This window comes from Misgurnus anguillicaudatus, chromosome 19, assembly GCF_027580225.2.
Source record: "Misgurnus anguillicaudatus chromosome 19, ASM2758022v2, whole genome shotgun sequence".
Taxonomy (NCBI): Eukaryota; Metazoa; Chordata; class Actinopteri; order Cypriniformes; family Cobitidae; genus Misgurnus; species Misgurnus anguillicaudatus.
In genome coordinates, this window is record NC_073355.2 from 29848231 (window position 1) to 29868783 (window position 20553).

General features: G+C 38.5%; 4 protein-coding genes across 6 annotated transcripts; all 4 read right to left on the reverse strand.

Annotated features, from left to right (window-relative positions):
* Positions 1 to 4343: 4343 nt before the first annotated feature.
* On the reverse strand, positions 4344 to 15835 carry LOC129436229 (heat shock 70 kDa protein). Of its 3 annotated transcripts, none has more exons than XM_073857398.1 (2): positions 15683 to 15835; positions 4344 to 6577 (listed from the first exon to the last, which is right to left on the reverse strand). In XM_073857398.1, exon 2 carries the CDS (start codon positions 6553 to 6555, stop codon positions 4624 to 4626), a length of 1932 nt encoding a protein of 643 aa, XP_073713499.1. In that variant the 5' UTR covers positions 6556 to 6577; positions 15683 to 15835; the 3' UTR covers positions 4344 to 4623. The 3 variants fall into 3 exon arrangements, with proteins under 3 accessions (XP_073713499.1, XP_073713500.1, XP_055050194.2); XM_073857399.1 differs by lacking the exon at positions 15683 to 15835 and adding an exon at positions 11290 to 11400; XM_055194219.2 differs by lacking the exon at positions 15683 to 15835 and adding an exon at positions 6911 to 7064.
* LOC141351082 (heat shock 70 kDa protein-like) lies at positions 8839 to 11398 on the reverse strand. The gene is made up of 2 exons (XM_073857401.1): positions 11287 to 11398; positions 8839 to 10952 (listed from the first exon to the last, which is right to left on the reverse strand). The coding sequence occupies exon 2, from the start codon at positions 10931 to 10933 to the stop codon at positions 9002 to 9004; it is 1932 nt and encodes a 643-aa protein (XP_073713502.1). The 5' UTR covers positions 10934 to 10952; positions 11287 to 11398; the 3' UTR covers positions 8839 to 9001.
* LOC141351081 (heat shock 70 kDa protein) lies at positions 13190 to 15813 on the reverse strand. Its single transcript, XM_073857400.1, has 2 exons — positions 15680 to 15813; positions 13190 to 15343 (listed from the first exon to the last, which is right to left on the reverse strand). The coding sequence occupies exon 2, from the start codon at positions 15322 to 15324 to the stop codon at positions 13393 to 13395; it is 1932 nt and encodes a 643-aa protein (XP_073713501.1). The 5' UTR covers positions 15325 to 15343; positions 15680 to 15813; the 3' UTR covers positions 13190 to 13392.
* A 1787-nt stretch (positions 15836 to 17622) lies between the features above and the next one.
* LOC141349085 (heat shock 70 kDa protein-like) lies at positions 17623 to 20291 on the reverse strand. Its single transcript, XM_073857397.1, has 2 exons — positions 20133 to 20291; positions 17623 to 19804 (listed from the first exon to the last, which is right to left on the reverse strand). Exon 2 carries the CDS (start codon positions 19780 to 19782, stop codon positions 17851 to 17853), a length of 1932 nt encoding a protein of 643 aa, XP_073713498.1. The 5' UTR covers positions 19783 to 19804; positions 20133 to 20291; the 3' UTR covers positions 17623 to 17850.
* Positions 20292 to 20553: the final 262 nt, after the last annotated feature.

Here is a 20553-nt window from a genome sequence, read left to right on the forward strand (position 1 = left end):
TAACAGGTGTGCGACATTGTTCTTCTTAAGTTGTTTAAACTTAAAATTTCAAGTGCAACAAGGAATTTTTTGACAATGTCAGCTTTTTCATTACAGGCATGTGCTTTAAACATGTTAAGTTTAAAACAACATATTTTTAATCACATTTTATATAAGCAATACTTAAAGGGATAGTTCACCTAAAAAAGGAAATTTTTGCCATCATTTACAAACCCGCATAAATTCATTTTTTTTATAAATTCAATGTTTGTAACCCAACAGTTTGTAGACCTCATTCACTTCCAGTACTAGGAAAAAAGAATACTATGGAAGTAAATGGGGTCCACAAATGGTTTGGTTGCAAACTTTCCTCAAAATATCTTTCTCTGTGCTGATCAAAACAAAGAAATGTATGCGGGTTTGTAACACCATTAGAGTGAGTAAATGATGAATTTTCATTTTTGGGTGAACTGTCCCTTTAAACCCTGATAAATGAATATGGTTCAATGGCTTAGCTTTCATTGTAAACCAGATTCATCGGATCATAGATACAAACATTATAAATACTGACTGGGAGGTGTCAGGTATAAAGAGTCTGTTGTGAAATTGTTTTAACAGTGAAGAAACATTTCTGCTGGGACAGCTTGTAACAACCTTTAATTATAGCAGGGATTGTCCTTGGGTATTCTTGAAGTTGAGGCAGGTGGAGGATACCCTGAAGAAAGCCCCACTGCCTCTAACTCTCACTGACTCTCTCCCCTTTTCAAGTTATTTTTAGCTGGGCTTTAGGGGTGTCGACCTCTTGCTTTGCTCCGTGCTCTCTCCTTACAAGGCCCAACCAGTATTACAGTTGCTTAGCAACCCTTTATGTTTTCATCTTAGTCGAGGGGTCCACCAAATCAACCCCCCCATACCGCCGTAGCATCTAATCATGATGATTATCCCATAAGCATCAGTTCGATCATCGGCAGTATTTGTAACACCTCCGATGTTCTCATAGTGTCCTAGATGATGCACCTGTTATAAATGGAATATTGCATAGACCATAATTGTTTCGGATGTTTGGTGATTATAAAGCTCACTGCTTGTAGCCATTTCACATAACTAATAAAAAGATATTTCACAGATTATGTACATCTATAAATGTAAAATAATCAATACATTTTGTGTATGCTAAAAGAAACTTTGGAGTGTGTGAAAGAAAGAAATCCGACAGACTGAGGTCGCAGTGGCAGCTGTCCCAGGCTTGTTTACAGTAACATTGTTGATTTGTTGATGGGTATGAAGTCACACACTCACACATGCACACAGCTGTGTCACTCATTGACTTAATGAAGTCCTAGGGTGCAAAGAGTTTGTGTCTGCAGAAAAATGCATGGATTTTCTCACTAACTTTTCCAATATTTTCAATGTAAGAAAACGTGCATTTAACAAAAGTATATTCATAGATCTGCTGAGTTTCATTTTTATCAGATTGTTTCCTTAGGGTTAAACCTATGACCTTGGTGCTGCTAGCGCAATGCTTTACTGTAACATGTGAACCCTTGAGCTTTAATCATTTACACTGCAGATTTATCCGTGGAGTGTTTGTGAGAAAGTGAGTGTTGTAATTACGAACTGAAGAATTTTATATGCGTTACTAAAATGTATAGTGCTACAAAAATATCACGCTCTGGGCTAAAATGGTCGGTTGGTGAATGCATGCATCTATATGCAGCCTAGTATGTGTGAACGGCACAAGGAGGGAGCAAAATTTAGGAGAAGTATGCATTCCGCAAATATTTGTGACCGTGAAGAATACATTTTGGAAGTTGGCATTCAAACTATTCCCTAATAATAATTAGAAGCTGCAGTTGTCTGCTATAGAGTTACAGCTTGTTTGTTCTCATATTATAGGACAGCTTTGCTTAAATGAATGAGGGATGAGTTTCAAAGATTTACTATGGTACGAACAACAGCTAAATGTTTACATGTACTGTATGTGTGTGCCTACAGTCTAAAAGAGCAGTGATGTAGGATTTTGCTCTTTGTATGAGTACAGTATAGGCCCCTATCGACTGTGTTGCTCATGATAAGCATATTAAATTGTATTTTTGAAAGTAATGCACACCCACGGTTTAACGTTGCATTACCACCTTGGGTGTGCATTATTTTCTTATAATTCAATGGCCCGTCGTCAATTATTCCTTACATAATTCATAAGACCGAAGACCTTGATTAAAACAGACATTGGTCTGGACATTTGACCGGTTAGGTGTGGATATATAAAAAAATAATGCATACCCGTGGAAAATTTCTCAACCAATCAGAATACAGCCACATATAGATTAATAACAATTATACCACGGGTCTTTTGAATGCTGTATTCTGATTGGTTGAGAAATGTTCTGTGGGTGTGCATTAATTTCTGACAACCACACACCTAACTTGTCAAATGTCTTAAAAATAACCACCAGAGCAATGTTTGTGGTAACTGTGGTATAAGAGGAATAATTGACACTGGTCCTTTGGATTATTTAAAATTATACCATTCTGTTGAATGCTGTATTCTGATTGGCTGAGAAATGTTCTGTGGGTATGCATTAATTTCTGATAACCGCACACCTAACTTGTCAAATGTCTTAAAAATAGGCAAAAGAGCAATGTTTGTGGTAACCGTGGTATAAGAGGATAATTGGCTCCGGTCCTTTGAATTATTTGAAAATAATGCATACCCGCGGTGTAACTCCGCTTCACGTCGTGCCGCATTGCATCTTGGGTATGCATTATTTTCTTATAATTCAATGGCCCATCGTCAATTATTCCTTACGTAATTCAAAGTACCGGAGTCAATTATTCCTCTTATACCATGGTTACCACAGACATTGCTCTGGTGCCTATTTTTAAGACTTTTGAAAAGTTAGGTGTGCGGTTGTCAAAAAATAATGCATACCCACGGAACATTTCTCAACCAATCAGAGTGCAGCATTGAACAGACCCGTGGTGGTATAATTGAAAATAATGCACGCAACGCTTCACGTCATGTCGCATTACAGTGTGTGTGCATTATTTTCGAATCATTCCACGGTTCGTTATCAATTATTCCTTACTTAATTACAGCGTCATGTTTTAATTGGTTCATGTAAGGCGTGTTTGAGAGTGTGTGAAATGTTAGATTTCACACGTGGCAGCCTCGCATGCATCCTGAGACACTAGTGTGGTATTGGCTCCAGTCACTGTAGAGATACATGTGCCTGATGAGACCAACATAATCACACTTATCAACATCTTAATGCTGTGCTCATTATAACTCATCAGCAGCAGCTGTTAGAATGACAAGAGAGTTTAGAGAATAAGTTATTTATGTATATTTATTTAATTAAGACAAAAAAAGTAAATCTGTTTTATCTTTTATATATATATATATTTTTTCTATATTTGTCTATTTATTAAATCATATTTAAACTGCAATTTGTATACACATTTCTGCTGCCACATTGCCATTGTGGGCAGTGCCACCTGTGGTCCCTGTTTTGTTTTAATCTAGGGATGTATTCAAGGTCAAACTAATTTACAACCAGAGAACCATGCAGAAAAAAATACTTCCCGTGCCACTGTCTGACACTTGATCGGTGAAATAAGATATGAGCAGCAAAGCAGTGGCCACCTCGTGCGTTCTGTAGGTCTTTGCAATGTGTGCTGAAATCTCTCATGACATTTAATATCCCTCCAGTAACTATGGATGATGTACATTGTGTGATGCGTGTGAAGGGTTGCGTGTTCTGTGTAAAGAAGCCAATGAATTTGTGATGGTGGAGTGATAGGATGGGTTGTCTGTTTATCTTGATTATGATGTTAGTGTCTTTTTTATGGTCTCGTGCTGTAAACCCTTTCTAACAGAGAGTGGTTGTCTTTTACACACAGTCATGTTGACCCCTGCTGTATGTGTGAGGAACTACAGCCTGAATGAATACCAGAATTGTCTTCACAAAGCCATTGGTTCTGCTGTAGCAGTTTTTATGTTTGAAAATTAATGTAGGCTATTTATTCTGTGGTATCTTGTGTATTATGTCCAACTATGTTTATTGCCTGTTCAATGTCCTGGCAAAACTCTAACTTTGGATATAATCTGACTATGATCATCAAATATATGATCTTTAAAAAAAAAATGTGTTTAAAGGTTTAAACTTTATAATTTGTCCCTACATGTGCATTTCAGTGAAAACTTTTTCATTTTCGAAATAAGTGAGTTGGATCTGATTTTAAAATGATTCTATTGAAAAATTGTAATAAAGAATTAAAAGATGATGTAAAGTTTATTATTTACTGTATTAGGATAGTACTATGTATTACAGTTGTTTTAATAAAAAAACACATACTACATATTTATTAATTAACATTTATTTACTTTGTCATAACATTCATCAGCATGCGAATGTAGAAAAACATGAAAAAAAACAAATATGTAACATCACATACATTTTAAAAGTTAAAGGTTTTAAAATATTTACACATTATTTATGCATACATTTTTACATCTTAATGAAAACAAAGCCGACTTTAAATACATATGAGGTTTGGTGTTATAGTGTAAACATTCATAGGAAGATCATAGATTTAAAAAAATGTGCAACTTTTATCAGTCTTTTATCATTTTCTTGCTTTTTAATCCACCTCTTCAATAGTTGGTCCCTGGGAACCGGCCCCTGAACCGGCGGCACGTGCCTGAGCTCCACAGCCTCCAGCTGGCATCCCTCCCTGGTACAGTTTAGTAATGATTGGGTTACAGACTTTCTCCAGCTCTTTCAAATGATGTTCATACTCCTCCTTATCAGCCAACTGGTTGTTCTCTAGCCAGGTGATGGTCTCGTTGCATTTCTCAATAACTTTCTTCTTGTCATCTTCACTGATTTTACCTTTCAGGTTTTCATCCTCCACACTGTTTTTCATGTTGAAGGCGTAAGACTCCAGTGAGTTCTTGGCAGCAATCTTCTCTCTTTGCAGATCATCTTCTGCTTTGTATTTGTCAGCGTCCTGCACCATTCTCTCAATCTCTTCTTTGCTCAGTCGGCCCTTGTCATTGGTGATGGTGATCTTGTTCTCTTTGCCAGTGCTTTTGTCAACAGCTGACACATTTAGGATTCCGTTGGCATCGATGTCAAAGGTCACTTCAATCTGAGGGACTCCACGTGGTGCAGGTGGAATTCCTGTCAGCTCAAACTTCCCCAGCAGGTTGTTGTCTTTGGTCATGGCCCTCTCTCCCTCATATACCTGGATCAGGACGCCGGGCTGGTTGTCTGAGTAGGTGGTAAAGGTCTGGGTCTGTTTGGTGGGGATGGTGGTGTTGCGTTTGATGAGGGCTGTCATGACTCCTCCTGCTGTTTCAATACCCAGAGACAGTGGAGCAACATCCAGCAGCAAAAGATCTTGAACATTTCCGGATGTGTCGCCCATAAGGATGGCGGCTTGCACTGCAGCACCATAAGCCACTGCTTCATCTGGGTTGATGCTCTTGTTCAGCTCTCTTCCATTGAAGAAATCTTGTAGAAGTTTCTGGATCTTAGGGATTCTCGTGGATCCACCAACCAGAACAATGTCATTAATCTGAGACTTGTCCATTTTTGCATCTTTCAGGGCTTTCTCCACAGGTTCTAGAGTTCCCCTGAAGAGGTCTGCGCACAGCTCTTCAAACCTTGCTCTGGTGATGGATGTGTAGAAGTCAATGCCCTCATACAGGGAGTCGATCTCAATGCTGGCCTGAGAGCTGGATGACAGGGTTCTCTTGGCTCTCTCACAAGCTGTACGAAGCCTCCTCAGTGCCCTCTTGTTCTGACTGATGTCCTTCTTGTGTTTCCTCTTGAATTCTTCTACAAAGTGATTCACCATGCGGTTGTCAAAGTCCTCCCCACCCAGGTGAGTGTCTCCAGCTGTGGATTTCACCTCAAAGATGCCATCTTCAATGGTCAGAATGGACACATCAAATGTACCTCCACCCAGGTCGAAGATCAGGACGTTACGCTCTGAACCTTTGCCTTTATCCAGCCCATAGGCGATGGCTGCAGCTGTGGGCTCGTTGATGATTCGGAGAACATTCAGCCCAGCGATTACTCCGGCGTCTTTAGTTGCCTGCCTCTGGGAGTCGTTGAAATAGGCGGGAACTGTAATAACCGCATTCGTCACCTTCTGTCCCAGGTAAGCCTCTGCAATCTCCTTCATCTTCACCAGGACCATGGATGAGATTTCTTCAGGGTTAAATGATTTGGTTTCTCCTTTGAATTCAACTTTCACCTTTGGCTTTCCCCCATCGCTGATGACTTGGAAGGACCAATGCTTCATGTCAGACTGCACAACTGGATCATCAAATTTCCTGCCAATCAGCCTCTTGGCATCAAACACTGTGTTGCTGGGGTTCATGGCCACCTGGTTTTTAGCTGCATCTCCAATGAGCCTCTCTGTGTCTGTGAAGGCAACATAGCTTGGTGTTGTTCTGTTGCCCTGGTCATTAGCGATGATCTCCACTTTTCCATGCTGAAAAACTCCCACACAGGAGTAAGTGGTGCCCAGGTCAATTCCAATAGCGACTCCTTTTGCAGACATTTTCGACTTTTTTACTTTATACCTATAGTCAAGAAAACAAAAATAAAACCACTAAAGTTTTTTTGCATCTATTTTAGATCTTTTTTTTAATGCAGAAGATAATATTTCAATGATCATCTTTCTGAGCACATAAATGTTGCCTACAGAATGTTTTATAAATATTTTCTAATTAAAAACAACATAACAAAATATAATTTCCAGCTAGTAGCAGTTATTTTTTGTTATTGATTTGTTATATTTTTCAAAATACACCATTTTATGCAAAAAAATGTCTGCTGTGTATTTGTAATTTTAAGGCATCAAATATATAAACGGGTTGAAGTCCTAATGTTAGTCTAAATAATTTTTAACGTACCGTATATGAATGAGATTTCTTCTATTGTAGCTTGTGTCGTAAAACGATTTGCGGTCTCGCTCTCTCTCTCTCTTTCTCTCTCGTGCTGTGGTTCCGAAGTATGCCGATATGTACCGAACCAGAGCCTCTGTTGCGCTTTATATTATCCATGAAGGCGCTCTTGAAGTTTCTCGAAACCTCCTGCGACTAGACCAATCACAACGAGACACAGTCGAGTGGCTCCTCCCACAGAGTAGCGTCATCTCTTCCAGCTATTTCTCGAGTTTCTGTTATTATTATAAGACATTTTAATGTGATATATGTTGTATAGTGTGTTTAAACATTCATATTTTTTCTAATACGCAGTTTGTTGGATGGCATATATAATGTGTTTTGAGTATAATATTTATAATGCTTTCTACAGTATATTATAAGATATACATTAAACACGAGTATAAATAACTGATGTATTATGTTTCAGCAATATTTAAATGAAAGAAATAAAACCATCTCGAGATTTAAGTCATTATAATGCGAGATTTAACTATTCGTTTTTCGAGAAAAAAGTCAAAATAAATACAATTTTGATGATAAAGTCGTAATATTTTGATAATAATGTCAAGGCATGCAACGAGCAGAATATAAATGCAACGTAGTTTAGGCTACTAGGTTCACTTCAGTCGTGTTCTCATGGAAGCAAGCATATGAAACAAGTTGTAAAGGCATTTCCTTATAAAATCATGATAGAAAACATTGAGGCTTAATACATTTACACAGTGATATTAAAACACCAAATTCATTTTATCAAACATTTTATCAATAAAACAGTGTACAGGCAAGCAGAAGATCCCAGAATAAGAACGCAAAACGCTTTAAAGGGCACGTTAGTTTCCTTCAATATAACCGAGCACATTCTGGGCTTTTCTGCTTAACAGTACATGCTTATATTAATAATATATCTTTAGTGTATAGTGAATTTAGTGTCTTAATATCACTGTCTTAATGTATTAAACCACGTTGAGAATATGCCTAGTCTGAAAATATTTATTCTGAAAGCATCTCCCGTATTTGGCAGGTATGTAATTTGGTATCTGCTTTGCAGATCTGCTTGTTCACATCACAACAAACACGTTAATGTAAAATAAGACATTATTAACAAAATATTACGACTTTTTTCTTGTTATATATTGGTTTAATTCTTGAAATGTTACGAGTTTATTCTGAAATGTTGTTTATTTTGACTTTTTTCTCGAAAACAACTACTAGTTAAAGCTCGCATTATAATGACTTTAATCTCAAGATGGTTTATTTATTTATTTCTTTTTGGCGCTAATCCTCCTTGGTAGTTTATTATAACAACTATTTGATTCTTTTATTTTCGTTCTCATGCCGTAAACCCCTTCATAAGAGAAGACTAGTATTTGTGGTTGTCTTTTACACACAGTCATGGTGCCCCCTGCTGTATGTGTCAGGAACTACAGCCTGAATGGATACCAGAATTCTCTTCACAAAGCCATTGGTTCTGATTTGACAGTTTTTGTGTGTGAAAATTTATATATTTACATTCTGGGGTATCTTATGTGTTATTCTGTTAAACTATGTTAATTGCCTGTTGGATGGCCAGGGAAAATAAAAAAAAACTAACTCTGGACATCATCCGACAGTGATCATCAAATGTATAATCTTTTTATATTTTTTAAAGGTTTAAACTTTATTTTTTCCTTACATGTGCATTTTAATGAAATTTTTTTAATTATTCTATTGAAATGTAAAAATGTGGTAATAAAGAATTAAAAGATAGTGTAGAGCTGATCTTTTATTAGTATAGTACAATGTAGTTTTGTTTTAATTAAAAAAGTAATAGCACAACTACATATTTATGAATAAATAACATTTATTTACTTGATCATAACATTAATCAGCATACAACTGTAACAAAATACAAAATATTAAACATCACATACATTTTTTAATTTTACATATTTATAAAAACAATATGAACTTTACAAATGTAAACATTTACAGGAAGATCATAACAATAAAAAATGTGCTTGCAACTCAGTGAAAACTGAACAGAGATTTTTTATCAGTCTATAATCATTTTGTTGCTTTTTAATCCACCTCTTCAATAGTTGGTCCCTGGGAACCGGCCCCTGAACCGGCGGCACGTGCCTGAGCTCCACAGCCTCCAGCTGGCATCCCTCCCTGGTACAGTTTAGTAATGATTGGGTTACAGACTTTCTCCAGCTCTTTCAAATGATGTTCATACTCCTCCTTATCAGCCAACTGGTTGTTCTCTAGCCAGGTGATGGTCTCGTTGCATTTCTCAATAACTTTCTTCTTGTCATCTTCACTGATTTTACCTTTCAGGTTTTCATCCTCCACACTGTTTTTCATGTTGAAGGCGTAAGACTCCAGTGAGTTCTTGGCAGTAATTTTCTCTCTCTGAAGATCATCCTCTGCTTTGTATTTGTCAGCGTCCTGCACCATTCTCTCAATCTCTTCTTTGCTCAGTCGGCCCTTGTCATTGGTGATGGTGATCTTGTTCTCTTTGCCAGTGCTTTTGTCCACAGCTGACACATTTAGGATTCCGTTGGCATCGATGTCAAAGGTCACCTCGATCTGCGGAACACCGCGTGGCGCCGGTGGAATTCCCGTCAGCTCGAACTTTCCGAGCAGGTTGTTGTCCTTGGTCATGGCGCGCTCGCCCTCGTAGACCTGGATTAGGACGCCCGGCTGGTTGTCGGAGTAGGTCGTGAAGGTCTGCGTCTGTTTGGTGGGGATGGTGGTGTTGCGTTTGATGAGGGCAGTCATGACTCCTCCTGCTGTTTCAATACCCAGAGACAGCGGAGCAACATCTAGCAGCAAAAGATCTTGAACGTTTCCAGATGTGTCGCCCATAAGGATGGCGGCTTGCACTGCAGCACCATAAGCCACTGCTTCATCTGGGTTGATGCTCTTGTTCAGCTCTCTTCCATTGAAGAAATCCTGCAGAAGTTTCTGGATCTTAGGGATTCTTGTGGATCCACCAACCAGAACAATGTCATTAATCTGAGACTTGTCCATTTTGGCATCTTTCAGGGCTTTCTCCACAGGTTCTAGAGTTCCCCTGAAGAGGTCTGCGCACAGCTCTTCAAACCTTGCTCTGGTGATGGATGTGTAGAAGTCAATGCCCTCATACAGGGAGTCGATCTCAATGCTGGCCTGAGAGCTGGATGACAGGGTTCTCTTGGCTCTCTCACAAGCTGTACGAAGCCTCCTCAGTGCCCTCTTGTTCTGACTGATGTCCTTCTTGTGTTTCCTCTTGAATTCTTCTACAAAGTGATTCACCATGCGGTTGTCAAAGTCCTCCCCACCCAGGTGAGTGTCTCCAGCTGTGGATTTCACCTCAAAGATGCCATCTTCAATGGTCAAGATGGACACATCAAATGTACCTCCACCCAGGTCGAAGATCAGGACGTTACGCTCTGAACCTTTGCCTTTATCCAGTCCATAGGCGATGGCTGCAGCTGTGGGCTCGTTGATGATTCGGAGAACATTCAGTCCAGCGATTACTCCGGCGTTTTTAGTGGCCTGCCTCTGGGAGTCGTTGAAGTAGGCAGGGACTGTGATAACCGCATTCGTGACCTTCTGTCCCAGGTAAGCCTCTGCAATCTCCTTCATCTTAACCAAGACCATGGATGAGATTTCTTCAGGGTTAAATGATTTGGTTTCTCCTTTGTATTCAACTTTCACCTTTGGCTTTCCCCCATCGCTGATGACTTGGAAGGACCAATGCTTCATGTCAGACTGCACAACTGGATCATCAAATTTCCTGCCAATCAGCCTCTTGGCATCAAACACTGTGTTGCTGGGGTTCATGGCCACCTGGTTTTTAGCTGCATCTCCAATGAGCCTCTCTGTGTCTGTGAAGGCAACATAGCTTGGTGTTGTTCTGTTGCCCTGGTCATTAGCGATGATCTCCACTTTTCCATGCTGAAAAACTCCCACACAGGAGTAAGTGGTGCCCAGATCAATTCCAATAGCAACTCCTTTTGCAGACATTTTCGACTTTTTTACTTTATACCGTATAGTCAAGAAAACAAAAATAAAATCACTAAAGTTTTTTTGCATCTATTTTAGATCTTTTTTTTTAATGCAGAAGATAATATTTCAATGATCATCTTTCTGAGCACACAAATGTAGCCTACAGAATGTTTTATAAATATTTTCTAATTAAAAACAACATAACAAAATAACATTTCCAGCTAGTAGCAGTTATTTTTTGTTATTGATTTGTTATATTTTTCAAAATACACCATTTTATGCAAAAAAATGTCTGCCGTGTATTTGTAATTTTAAGGCATCAAGTAAATAAACGGATTGAAGTCCAATGTTAGTCTAAATAATTTTTAACGTACCGTATATGAATGAGATTTCTTCTATTGTATTACGCCTGTGTCGTAAAACGATTTGCGGTCTCGCGCTCTCTCTCTCTTTCTCTCGTGCTGTGGTTCCGAAGTATGCCGATATGTACCGAACCAGAGCCTCTGTTGCGCTTTATACTATCCATGAAGGCGCTCTTGAAGTTTCTCGAAACCTCCTGCGACTAGACCAATCACAACGAGACACAGCCGAGTGGCTCCTCCCACAGTGTAGCGTCATCTCTTCCAGCTATTTCTCGAGTTTCTGTTATTATTATAAGACATTTTAATGTGATATATGTTGTATAGTAGTGTGTTTAAACATTCATATTTTTTCTAATACGCAGTTTTTCGGATGGCATATATAATGTGTTTTGAGTATAATATTTATAATGCTTTGTGTTTAATACAGTTAAATAGATTATAAGATATACATTTAACACGAGTATAAATAACTGATGTATTATGTTTCAGCAATATTTAAATGAAAGAAATAAAACCATATCGAGATTTAAGTCATTATAATGCGAGATTTAACTATTCGTTTTTCGAGAAAAAAGTCCAAATAAATACAATTTTGATGATAAAGTCGTAATATTTTGATAATAATGTCAAGGCATGCAACGAGCAGAATATAAATGCAACGTAGTCTAGGCTACTATTAAGGTTCACTTCAGTCGTGTTTTCATGGAAGCAAGCATATGAAACAAGTTGTAAAGGCATTTCCTCATAAAACCATAAAAGAAAACATTGAGGCTTAATACATTTACACAGTGATATTAAAACACCAAATTCATTTTATCAAACATTTTATCAATAAAACAGTGTACAGGCAAGCAGAAGGTCCCAGAATAAGAACGCAAAACGCTTTAAAGGGCACGTTAGTTTGCTTCAATATAACCGAGCACATTCTGGGCTTTTCTGCTTAACAGTACATGCTTATATTAATAATATATCTTTAGTGTATAGTGAATGTATTGTATTAATATCACTGTCTTAATGTATTAAACCACGTTGAGAATATGCCTAGTCTGAAAATATTTATTCTGAAAGCATCTCCCGTATTTGGCAGGTATGTATTTTGGTATCTGCTTTGCAGATCTGCTTGTTCACATCACAACAAACACGTTAATGTAAAAAATGACATTATTAACAAAATATTACGACTTTTTTCTTGTTATATATTGATTTAATTCTTGAAATGTTACGAGTTTATTCTGAAATGTTGTTTATTTTGACTTTTTTCTCGAAAACAACTACTAGTTAAAGCTCGCATTATAATGACTTTAATCTCAAGATGGTTTATTTTTTATTCTTTTTGGCGCTAATCCTCCTTGGTAGTTTAATATAACAACTATTTGATTCTTTTTTTTCGTTCTCATGCCGTAAACCCCTTCATAAGAGAAGACTCTAGTATTTGTGGTTGTCTTTTACACACAGTCATGTTGCCCCCTGCTGTATGTGTCAGGAACTACAGCCTGAATGGATACCAGAATTCTCTTCACAAAGCCATTGGTTCTGCTGTAGCAGTTTTTGAGTGTGAAAATTTATATATTTACATTCTGGGGTATCTTATGTGTTATTGTGTCAAACTATGTTAATTGCTTGTTGGATGTCCAGGCAACATAAAAAAACTAACTCTGGACATCATCCGACAGTGATCATCAAATGTATAATCTTTTGATCTTTTTTAAAGGTTGAAACTTTATTTTTTCCTTACATGTGAATTTTAATGAAAATTTTAAAATGATTTTATTGAAATGTGAAAAATGTGATAATAAAAAATTAAAAGATGGTGTAGAGCTGATCATTTATAGGATAGTACTATGTAGTTTTGTTTTAATTAAAAAGTAATAGCACAACTACATATTTATGAATAAATAACATTTATTTACTTCGTCATAACATTAATCAGCATACAACTGTAACAAAATATGAAATATTTAACATTATATACATTTTTACATCTTTAGTGAAGTTCACATTGATTTTCATAATGTAAACATTTACAGGAAAATCATAACAACAAAAAATCTGCTTGCAACTGTTGAAAACTGATCAGAGATTTTTTTTATCAGTCTTTTATAATTTTGTTGCCTTTTAATCCACCTCTTCAATAGTTGGTCCCTGGGATCCGGCCCCTGAACCGGCGGCACGTGCCTGAGCTCCACAGCCTCCAGCTGGCATCCCTCCCTGGTACAGTTTAGTAATGATTGGGTTACAGACTTTCTCCAGCTCTTTCAAATGATGTTCATACTCCTCCTTATCAGCCAACTGGTTGTTCTCTAGCCAGGTGATGGTCTCGTTGCATTTCTCAATAACTTTCTTCTTGTCATCTTCACTGATTTTACCTTTCAGGTTTTCATCCTCCACACTGTTTTTCATGTTGAAGGCGTAAGACTCCAGTGAGTTCTTGGCAGCAATCTTCTCTCTTTGCAGATCATCTTCTGCTTTGTATTTGTCAGCGTCCTGCACCATTCTCTCAATCTCTTCTTTGCTCAGTCGGCCCTTGTCATTGGTGATGGTGATCTTGTTCTCTTTGCCAGTGCTTTTGTCCACAGCTGACACATTTAGGATTCCATTGGCATCGATGTCAAAGGTCACTTCGATCTGAGGGACTCCACGTGGTGCAGGTGGAATTCCTGTCAGCTCAAACTTCCCCAGCAGGTTGTTGTCTTTGGTCATGGCCCTCTCTCCCTCATATACCTGGATGAGGACGCCGGGCTGGTTGTCTGAGTAAGTGGTAAAGGTCTGGGTCTGTTTGGTGGGGATGGTGGTGTTGCGTTTGATGAGGGCTGTCATGACTCCTCCTGCTGTTTCAATACCCAGAGACAGCGGAGCAACATCTAGCAGCAAAAGATCTTGAACGTTTCCAGATGTGTCGCCCATAAGGATGGCGGCTTGCACTGCAGCACCATAAGCCACTGCTTCATCTGGGTTGATGCTCTTGTTCAGCTCTCTTCCATTGAAGAAATCCTGCAGAAGTTTCTGGATCTTTGGGATTCTCGTTGATCCACCAACCAGAACAATGTCATTAATCTGAGACTTGTCCATTTTGGCATCTTTCAGGGCTTTCTCCACAGGTTCTAGAGTTCCTCTGAAGAGGTCTGCGCACAGCTCTTCAAACCTTGCTCTGGTGATGGATGTGTAGAAGTCAATGCCCTCATACAGGGAGTCGATCTCAATGCTGGCCTGAGAGCTGGATGACAGGGTTCTCTTGGCTCTCTCACAAGCTGTACGAAGCCTCCTCAGTGCCCTCTTGTTCTGACTGATGTCCTTCTTGTGTTTCCTCTTGAATTCTTCTACAAAGTGATTCACCATGCGGTTGTCAAAGTCCTCCCCACCCAGGTGAGTGTCTCCAGCTGTGGATTTCACCTCAAAGATGCCATCTTCAATGGTCAGAATGGACACATCAAATGTACCTCCACCCAGGTCGAAGATCAGGACGTTACGCTCTGAACCTTTGCCTTTATCCAGCCCATAGGCGATGGCTGCAGCTGTGGGCTCGTTGATGATTCGGAGAACATTCAGTCCAGCGATTACTCCGGCGTCTTTAGTTGCCTGCCTCTGGGAGTCGTTGAAATAGGCGGGAACTGTGATAACCGCATTTGTCACCTTCTGTCCCAGATAAGCCTCTGCAATCTCCTTCATCTTCACCAGGACCATGGATGAGATCTCTTCAGGGTTAAATGATTTGGTTTCTCCTTTGAATTCAACTTTCACCTTTGGCTTTCCCCCATCGCTGATGACTTGGAAGGACCAATGCTTCATGTCAGACTGCACAACTGGATCATCAAATTTCCTGCCAATCAGCCTCTTGGCATCAAACACTGTGTTGCTGGGGTTCATGGCCACCTGGTTTTTAGCTGCATCTCCAATGAGCCTCTCTGTGTCTGTGAAGGCAACATAGCTTGGTGTTGTTCTGTTGCCCTGGTCATTAGCGATGATCTCCACTTTTCCATGCTGAAAAACTCCCACACAGGAGTAAGTGGTGCCCAGGTCAATTCCAATAGCAACTCCTTTTGCAGACATTTTCGACTTTTTTACTTTATACCGTATAGTCAAGAAAACAAAAATAAAATCACTAAAGGTTTTTTTGCATCTATTTTAGATCATTTTTTTTAATGCAGAAGATAATATTTCAATGATCATCTTTCTGAGCACATAAATGTAGCCTACAGAATGTTTTATAAATATTTTCTAATTAAAAACAACATAACAAAATATCATTTCCAGCTAGTAGCAGTTATTTTTTGTTATTGATTTGTTATATTTTTCAAAATACACCATTTTATGCAAAAAAATGTCTGCTGTGTATTTGTAATTTTAAGGCATCAAATATATAAACGGGTTGAAGTCCCAATGTTAGTCTAAATCATTTTTAACGTACCGTGAATGAATGAGATTTCTTCTATTGTAGCTTGTGTCGTAAAACGCTTTGCGGTCTCGCGCTCTCTCTCTCTCTCTCTCTCTTTCTCTCTCGTGCTGTGGTTCCGAAGTATGCCGATATGTACCGACCCAGAGCCTCTGTTGCGCTTTATATTATCCATGAAGGCGCTCTTGAAGTTTCTCGAAACCTCCTGCGACTAGACCAATCACAACGAGACACAGTCGAGTGGCTCCTCCCACAGAGTAGCGTCATCTCTTCCAGCTATTTCTCGAGTTTCTGTTATTATTATAAGACATTTTAATGTGATATATGTTGTATAGTGTGTTTAAACATTCATATTTTTTCTAATACGCAGTTTTTCGGATGGCATATATAATGTGTTTTGAGTATAATATTTATAATGCTTTATGTTTAATACAGTTAAATAGATTATAAGATATACATTAACACGAGTATAAATAACTGATGTATTATGTTTCAGTAATATTTAATTGTCATTATGCCACGGCAAGTTTATTACCAAGGAAGGGCCAAGCTAAATTAAAGAAATAAAACCATCTCGAGATTTAAGTCATTATAAGGCGAGATGTAACTATTCGTTTTTCGAGGAAAAAGTCAAAATAAATAAAATTGTGATAATAAAGTCGTAATATTTTGATAATAATGTCAAGGCATGCAACGAGCAGAATATAATGCAACGTAGTCTAGGCTACTATTAAGGTTCACTTCGTGTTCTCATGGAAGCGAGAATATGAAACAAGTTGTAAAGGCATTTCCTTATAAAACCATAAAAGAAAACATTGAGGCTTAATGCATTTACACAGTGATATTAAAACACCAAATTCATTTTATCAAACATTTTATCAATAAAACGGTGTACAGGCAAGCAGAAGATCCCAGAATAAGAACGCAAAACGTTAAAGAGCACGTTTCCTTCAATATAACCGAGCACATTCTGGGCTTTTCTGCTTGACACTACATGCTTATTAATAATATATATTTAGTGTATAGTGAATTTAGTGTCTTAATATCACTGTCTTAATGTATTAAACCACGTTGAAATGTACCTAAACTGAAAATATTTATTCTGAAACAGATTCTGAGAGCATATACCTTATTTGCCTGTTGTATGAAAAAGGCAGGTATGTATTTTGGTATCTGCTTTGCAGATCTGCTTGTTCACATCACTCCAAACACGTTAATGTAAAATATGACATTATTATCAAAATATTACGACTTCATTCTAGTTATATATTGATTTCATTCTTAAAATGTTACGAGTTTATTCTGAAATGTTGTTTATTTTTACTTTTTTCTCGAAAACAACTACTAGTTAAAGCTCGCATTATAATGACTTTAATCTCAAGATGGTTTATTTTTTATTTCTTTTTGGCGCTAATCCTCCTTGGTAGTTTATTATAACAACTATTTGATTCTTTTTTTTCGTTCTCATGCCGTAAACCCCTTCATAAGAGAAGACTCTAGTATTTGTGGTTGTCTTTTACACACAGTCATGTTGCCCCCTGCTGTATGTGTCAGGAACTACAGCCTGAATGGATACCAGAATTCCCTTCACAAAGCCATTGGTTCTGATTTAACAGTTTTTGAGTGTGAAAATTTATATATTTACATTCTGGGGTATCTTATGTGTTATTGTGTCAAACTATGTTAATTGCTTGTTGGATGTCCAGGCAACATAAAAAAAACAACTCTGGACATCATCCGATAGTGATCATCAAATGTATAATCTTTTGATCTTTTTTAAAGGTTGAAACTTTATTTTTTCCTTACATGTGAATTTTAATGAAAATTTTAAAATGATTCTATTGAAATGTGAAAAATGTGATAATAAAAAATTAAAAGATGGTGTAGAGCTGATCTTTTATTAGAATAGTATAGTTTTGTTTTAATTAAAAAGTAATAGCACAACTACATATTTATGAATAAATAACATTTATTTACTTCGTCATAACATTAATCAGCATACAAGTGTAACAAAATATGAAATATTTAACATTATATACATTTTTACATCTTTAGTGAAGTTCACATTGTTTTTTATAATGTAAACATTTACAGGAAGATCGTAACAACAAAAAATCTGCTTGCAACTCGTTGAAAACTGATCAGAGATTTTTTTTATCAGTCTTTTATAATTTTGTTGCCTTTTAATCCACCTCTTCAATAGTTGGTCCCTGGGAACCGGCCCCTGAACCGGTGGCACGTGCCTGAGCTCCACAGCCTCCAGCTGGCATCCCTCCCTGGTACAGTTTAGTAATGATTGGGTTACAGACTTTCTCCAGCTCTTTCAAATGATGTTCATACTCCTCCTTATCCGCCAATTGGTTGTTCTCTAGCCAGGTAATGGTCTCGTTGCATTTCTCAATAACTTTCTTCTTGTCATCTTCACTGATTTTACCTTTCAGGTTTTCATCCTCCACACTGTTTTTCATGTTGAAGGCGTAAGACTCCAGTGAGTTCTTGGCAGTAATTTTCTCTCTCTGAAGATCATCTTCTGCTTTGTATTTGTCAGCGTCCTGCACCATTCTCTCAATCTCTTCTTTGCTCAGTCGGCCCTTGTCATTGGTGATGGTGATCTTGTTCTCTTTGCCAGTGCTTTTGTCCACAGCTGACACATTTAGGATTCCGTTGGCATCGATGTCAAAGGTCACTTCGATCTGAGGGACTCCACGTGGTGCAGGTGGAATTCCTGTCAGCTCAAACTTCCCCAGCAGGTTGTTGTCTTTGGTCATGGCCCTCTCTCCCTCATATACCTGGATCAGGACGCCGGGCTGGTTGTCTGAGTAGGTGGTAAAGGTCTGGGTCTGTTTGGTGGGGATGGTGGTGTTGCGTTTGATGAGGGCTGTCATGACTCCTCCTGCTGTTTCAATACCCAGAGACAGTGGAGCAACATCCAGCAGCAAAAGATCTTGAACGTTTCCAGATGTGTCGCCCATAAGGATGGCAGCTTGCACTGCAGCACCATAAGCCACTGCTTCATCTGGGTTGATGCTCTTGTTCAGCTCTCTTCCATTGAAGAAATCCTGCAGAAGTTTCTGGATTTTAGGGATTCTCGTGGATCCACCAACCAGAACAATGTCATTAATCTGAGACTTGTCCATTTTGGCATCTTTCAGGGCTTTCTCCACAGGTTCTAGAGTTCCCCTGAAGAGGTCTGCACACAGCTCTTCAAACCTTGCTCTGGTGATGGATGTGTAGAAGTCAATGCCCTCATACAGGGAGTCGATCTCAATGCTGGCCTGAGAGCTGGATGACAGGGTTCTCTTGGCTCTCTCACAAGCTGTTCGAAGTCTCCTCAGTGCCCTCTTGTTCTGACTGATGTCCTTCTTGTGTTTCCTCTTGAATTCTTCTACAAAGTGATTCACCATGCGGTTGTCAAAGTCCTCCCCACCCAGGTGAGTGTCTCCAGCTGTGGATTTCACCTCGAAGATGCCATCTTCAATGGTCAGTATAGACACATCGAATGTGCCTCCACCCAGGTCGAAGATCAGGACGTTACGCTCCGAACCTTTGCCTTTATCCAGCCCATAGGCGATGGCTGCAGCTGTGGGCTCGTTGATGATTCGGAGAACATTCAGCCCAGCGATTACTCCGGCGTCTTTAGTTGCCTGCCTCTGGGAGTCGTTGAAATAGGCGGGAACTGTGATAACTGCATTTGTCACCTTCTGTCCCAGATAAGCCTCTGCAATCTCCTTCATCTTCACCAGGACCATGGATGAGATTTCTTCAGGGTTAAATGATTTGGTTTCTCCTTTGAATTCAACTTTCACCTTTGGCTTTCCCCCATCGCTGATGACTTGGAAGGACCAATGCTTCATGTCAGACTGCACAACTGGATCATCAAATTTCCTGCCAATCAGCCTCTTGGCATCAAACACTGTGTTGCTGGGGTTCATGGCCACCTGGTTTTTAGCTGCATCTCCAATGAGCCTCTCTGTGTCTGTGAAGGCAACATAGCTTGGTGTTGTTCTGTTGCCCTGGTCATTAGCGATGATCTCCACTTTTCCATGCTGAAAAACTCCCACACAGGAGTAAGTGGTGCCCAGGTCAATTCCAATAGCAACTCCTTTTGCAGACATTTTCGACTTTTTTACTTTATACCTATAGTCAAGAAAACAAAAATAAAATCACTAAAGGTTTTTTTGCATCTATTTTAGATCATTTTTTTTAATGCAGAAGATAATATTTCAATGATCATCTTTCTGAGCACACAAATGTACAGAATGTTTTATAAATATTTTCTAATTAAAAACAACATAACAAAATAACATTTCCAGCTAGTAGCAGGTTTTTTTTGTTATTGATTTGTTATATTTTTCAAAATACACCATTTTGTGCAAAAAAGTCTGCTATGTATTTGTAATTTTAAGGCATCAAGTATATAAACGGAATGAAATCCCAATGTTAGTCTAAATAATTTTTAACGTACCGTATATGAATGAGATTTCTTCTATTGTATTACGCCTGTGTCGTAAAACGCTTTGCGGTCTCGCGCTCTCTCTCTCTCTCTCTCTTTCTCTCTCGTGCTGTGGTTCCGAAGTATTCCGATATGTACCGAACCAGAGCCTCTGTTGCGCTTTATATTATCCATGAAGGCGCTCTTGAAGTTTCTCGAAACCTCCTGCGACTAGACCAATCACAACGAGACACAGTCGAGTGGCTCCTCCCACAGTGTAGCGTCATCTCTTCCAGATATTTCTCGAGTTTCTGTTATTAGCCTATTATAAGACATTTTAATGTGATATATTTGGTATAGTGTGTTTAAGCATTCATATTTTTTCTAATACGCAGTTTGTCGGATGGCATATATGTGTTTTGAGTATAATATTTATAATGCTTCATGTTTAATA